At 43.1% G+C, this 5,000-nt stretch overlaps 1 protein-coding gene across 1 annotated transcript in view; it reads right to left on the minus strand.

Annotated features, from left to right (window-relative positions):
• LOC119576301 (trans-1,2-dihydrobenzene-1,2-diol dehydrogenase-like) overlaps nucleotides 1-5,000 on the minus strand; it is a 20,657-nt gene that overhangs the window by 5,656 nt on the left and 10,001 nt on the right. The window contains exons 5-6 of the mRNA XM_037923917.1: nucleotides 4,672-4,795; nucleotides 4,412-4,537 (exon numbers count right to left, since the gene is read on the minus strand). Coding sequence (XP_037779845.1) covers nucleotides 4,412-4,537; nucleotides 4,672-4,795 — 250 coding nt within the window. The remainder of the gene's footprint in view (nucleotides 1-4,411; nucleotides 4,538-4,671; nucleotides 4,796-5,000) is intronic.

A 5,000-nucleotide genomic window follows, 5' to 3' on the forward strand; every position in this document is an offset into this window, starting at 1 on the left:
TTGTCTCCTGCAGATATTTCCTTTGTAGTTAAGTTTATTTGTTTATTTTGTTTTTCGTTTTCTTTTCGTGACCTTTATTCTATAAAACTGAACTGTATTCGCTGCCATATTGGGCTCGTGACGTTTTCTCTCTCTCTTGATCTCTCTCTCTATCTCTCTCTATCTCTCTCTATCTCTATCTCTATCTCTATCTCTATCTCTATCTCTATCTCTATCTCTATGTCTATCTCTATCTCTATCTCTATGTCTATCTCTCTCTCTCTCTCTCTCTCTCTCTCTCTCTCTCTCTCTCTCTCTCTCTCTCTCTTTCTCTCTCTCTCTCTCTCTCTCAGAGTGTTGTAAATCTTCAGTGTCATGCCCTCCAACTAGCAAGAGTAACCAATGAGAGCAGCGCGCCCATGGCAATGCCGCCATACTGACTTAAGCCAAACCCACATCATTCATGACCCCTGACCTTGACCCATACACAAACACTCTACTTCGAGTCACGGTCTCGCTCGGACGCGGCCTCCGGCACCCTCCTTTGCCCCTGCCGTTCCAGGCCCAACCGCTGCCACGTGGTATCTTCACATTATGCTACCAACCTCTTTCACCATCAATAAACACCGCAACCAGACCGTGAGTTTAAGTCAACCACATCCTGACAAATTGGTGGACAGCTGTAGTGTCAAAAACCTGACAATTGGTGACAGCAGCGGATGTCGCTTCTTTCGAGCTTGCGACAAGAACGATGCCTTCAGCACGAACATCCAGCTCGACCACCTCCTCTCTCCGAAACAAAACTGATAAGTACGCCATGGCCAATTCTTTTTCATGGCCTTTTCTTTTCTTTCCCATGTGTGCATGCCGCTATGTTTCTCAGCATGTGCAGTCATTTTTTCTAACATCTGAGCGCGTCCGTCTTAGTGCATTTTTTCTCTATTGTCTCCCTGTTTCTTCGAATTACCTCGTCATGATATATTATCTTTATTTCATTTGCGGTAGTAATTTTTAGGCGTGTTTTTTCGATCTAACTCGGTCATGCTCAACTACAGCATGGATTCTTTCATTATGTTCGTGCATTTTTCTCGAATGCTTTATGACCGCGTGGTATACACAAGAATATTCTAGGCATATTCTTTCTTATTATCATTTCACCCGTTGCGTGAACTTGCCTTTATTAGCACACACTTCGTCTATTGTTATTCAGTGTATTTATTTCGGTTCGGGTTAACAGTGCATTCGTTGGAGATTTTAAAGCCCGTAGAACATGGTGGAATTATCCACATTTTTTTTTTTTTTTACTTTCTACAGACTTCCCAACCTATCCTACTTCCCACCTTTCCCCCTTATTACCCCTCCATCCACATTTCCCCCTCCCTCTCTACCTATTTTCAATGTACCTGTTCAGGTCACAAGCATTTTAATATGTTGATGTCGTGATATTTGTTTAAGAAAATTCATTCTATATTCAAACAAGTATATTAATATAAGTGCGTTATATTTTGTTAGTGTGATTCTCATCTGACTTCAGACATGCCTTTCACAACAGAATTTTGATTGCGTGTGACCTGTCTTCTTGACCTTTCTGTCTGTGTGAATCCCAAAGTTAATTATCCGATTCGTTATTTTTTTGTAAATAATCGGCTATGAACCTGACTTCGATCTCACTCAGGTAAAATGGTCAACTCTGATTGCCATCTGACTACGATTCCATAGTGTTCGTGATTTTCGTTATCATACTTCATCAGTTCATGTGGAATTGCCTCAATCGTCCTAACGATTTTCTTTCTTTCCTCTCTTATGACAATCGTCTGATTTTCAAGTGTTTCTTCCATTAAGTGTTCTTTATATCGCAAACTTCATTTCATCCTTATTGCATGGTCCTTGATGACGATCCCCACTGGGTTCTGGACATGTAATTAGTATGAAGTTGAATGTTGTCCTTTATACGTGCCCAGACCCACTCTTATCGCCCAGCTGCGACCCGGCGCCCGTGATGCGCCCAATGTTTTTACGACTCTACGTGAGTTTAACGCTGGCATTTCCCAACGGGATGGGATGCCCAATTTGCGTATTATTTTTGCGGCGTATGTAGTATCCTCTTCAACTTGAAAATATGATGGAGTACTGACCGCTTTTCTTCCAGGAACTTTTATTTCCAATATGATTTACAACCACGTGGGTTGTTTTATCAGCTAATCAGCTGTCCGAAGAGAAACTGACCCGATGCTTGCACCATTTCTTTAATTTCACATACTGATAGTAGTATCATTTCTGTGACATACTGATAGCAGTATCATTTCTGTGACACTGGTAGTAGTATCATTTCTGTGATTTCGCGTAGTACTTGATTTAATGTTGCAATTGCCGTATAGTAGTAACAATATTGCCACAATTAAGAATATTCTTTTCGTGCAGTCAGATCGGTACCTATTTCCCTTGCACACTAACATTCTTCCACCCTCGCTTACATGCCCACGGCCCCATCCTCCCCCATACCCACTTAGCTTATTTATTTCAGCTCGCACACTATTCTATTTCTTATTTACTCTTACTCTCGCTTTATCTATTTACTACTCGTATGCTATACTCATTTAATAACTCTCACTCATTTATTTACTCACTAAACTCGTCTGTTCACCACTCACCTCACTCATGCAGCCACACACGCGCACATCGTCTCTCCCTGTATAAACCACGTTAGTTGCACAAGAATCACATGCGTATAGTTTCAGAGTAGAAATCGAGTTGCACGTCTTCTATTCTTGCTTTGCATCGTTACGTATGTTGTCGTGAGCAAGCATAAATGATGTAATGAGTCGCTCTCGAATGAATATGAGGACTGCATTTCCGATTTTCATTAAAGCTTTGCCTCGATTTGCTGATGGTGTCTGTGATAGACAAATTCTATGAATCGAGGAAACGATACGCATTACGTGTAAGTTAGATGTATGTTGTAGGAACTATTGCACAGCACAGCACCTTCGCATTGTTGTATTTTTCTTCTCTATAAAGAAGTTTGTTGTTCAAGATTGTCTTTGCGGACGCGATAACTTTTCCTTCCTTATAGTTATGCACAATGTTTATCTCATGTAGTTTCACCTCTATCTATCCTGAGACTATTGCAACTCAAGCAAGTCCTTGTGGACTATTGCAATTGTCTCCCTAAGCATATTCTTCTGTCTATCTCTTGGCAGTTGAATTATTTTTAAAGAATTATTAGAGAGATTGAAAATTCAATATGAAATATTGAGTATTAGTGTCACTGCAGTATATTTGATTATATCTTACGTAGGCCCTTATTGTTACACAACCCCTACCCCCTGTTCGCCCTCCTGTCTCTCCGCTTGTCTCTGCCCTGGGTGTACTTGTTTCAGAAAACGTCAACGCAGCTACGCGAGAAGGGACGCAGCCTGCCAAGACACACACCAAGCACCAGACGACGACAGGAGCACACGACGCAGGACGCAAGAGGAAGCGAAGATCCGGCACCACCTCATCAGAGACACACTCGCTCTGCGTCAGGTATTCAGTGACTTATCTGGAGAAGAAACTGCAGTTCTTACTCCCTCATCTTAAGCATTGCAAGTCCAAGTTGCTGCCCCGTCGAGAACGACGGATGGGTGCGCGTGCCGAGCGGTTTCAGAGTGGTCAGATATTTTCAGTGCCACGCCCTCCAACTAGCAAAAGTAACCACTGAGAGCGGCGCGCCCATGGTATTGCCGCCGTACTGACCTAAGCCACGTCCACATCACTCATGACCCCTAACCTTGACCGTACACAAACACTACTTCGAGTCATGGTCTCGGTCGGACGCGGCTTCATTCCGGCGCCACACTCCAGGGCCCCTGCCATTCTGGGCCTAATCGCTGCCCGGGTCTACTTCAGCACAAGCCGCCCACGTGGTATCTTCACGTTACACTACCAACTTCCTTCACCATCAATAAACACTACAACCAGACCGTGAGTTTAAGTCAACCAAACCTTGACATTTGGTGGACAACAGTGATATCAAGAACCAGACACTATTTTAGCAGTGATGACAAAGACAGGCGTCTTCGAAATGTCCGCGTAATAAAGATGTCAACTAGAACCTTAGTCTTTCTTTCTTAAGACTGTGCATATCTTGTTGCAAGTCTATATGTATGTTTATATAGACAGATAGATAGATCGAGAAATAGATAGATCGAAAGATAGATGACAGATAGAACGATAGATCGATTGAGAGATAAACAGACAATTATATAGACTAAGATAAATAGATAGATGAATTGATAGATTAAGATATATATATATATATATATATGGATAAATAGATAGATAGGAAGGTAGATAGATAGATGTCAACTGCATTGCAGGCACACCGCCATCGCACATTGGTTTTACTGCAGTTCGGATACGCTCACCAGAGAGGAAGAATGCTCCTGACCTTGATCGTGCCTTTGGTCCCCACGACGAAGGCCTCGCTCGGAAGATCAGCTCTGATAGTGGTGCTGAGCGAGGCCGTCCGGCCCTTCGGGTACACGAGGGTGGCGCTTGTCACCACATCTACGCCCTGACGCAGATGGGACAAAATTAAATGCGTTGAAAGAATTTACATTGAAAGGAGCAGAAGACAAATGAATCAAGTAGCGCTGTGGCGATGGCAAAAAGGCAATCCAGCACAAGAAAGGGCAAACCCAGTCTTACCTCCTGGTTGAGATGACCTCCTGCCAGCACTTTCAGGGGCTTGTCGCCGCCCATCACCAGCGTGGCAAACTGGACGGTGTAAATCCCCATGTCTAGTGTGGCTCCTCCACCCGTGTCTTTCCTCCTGAATATGTATGAAAGGAGAAATTATATTCGTTTTTGCCCATTTTGTTCACCGTCTGTCCTGTAATATGGAGTGGCAATTATACTTTGATTTTTAGGACAAATAAAGCTATGCACACACACACACACACACACACACACACACACACACACACACACACACACACACACACACACACACACACACACACACACACACACACACA

This window comes from Penaeus monodon, chromosome 1 (genome assembly GCF_015228065.2).
Source record: "Penaeus monodon isolate SGIC_2016 chromosome 1, NSTDA_Pmon_1, whole genome shotgun sequence".
Classification (NCBI taxonomy): Eukaryota; Metazoa; Arthropoda; class Malacostraca; order Decapoda; family Penaeidae; genus Penaeus; species Penaeus monodon.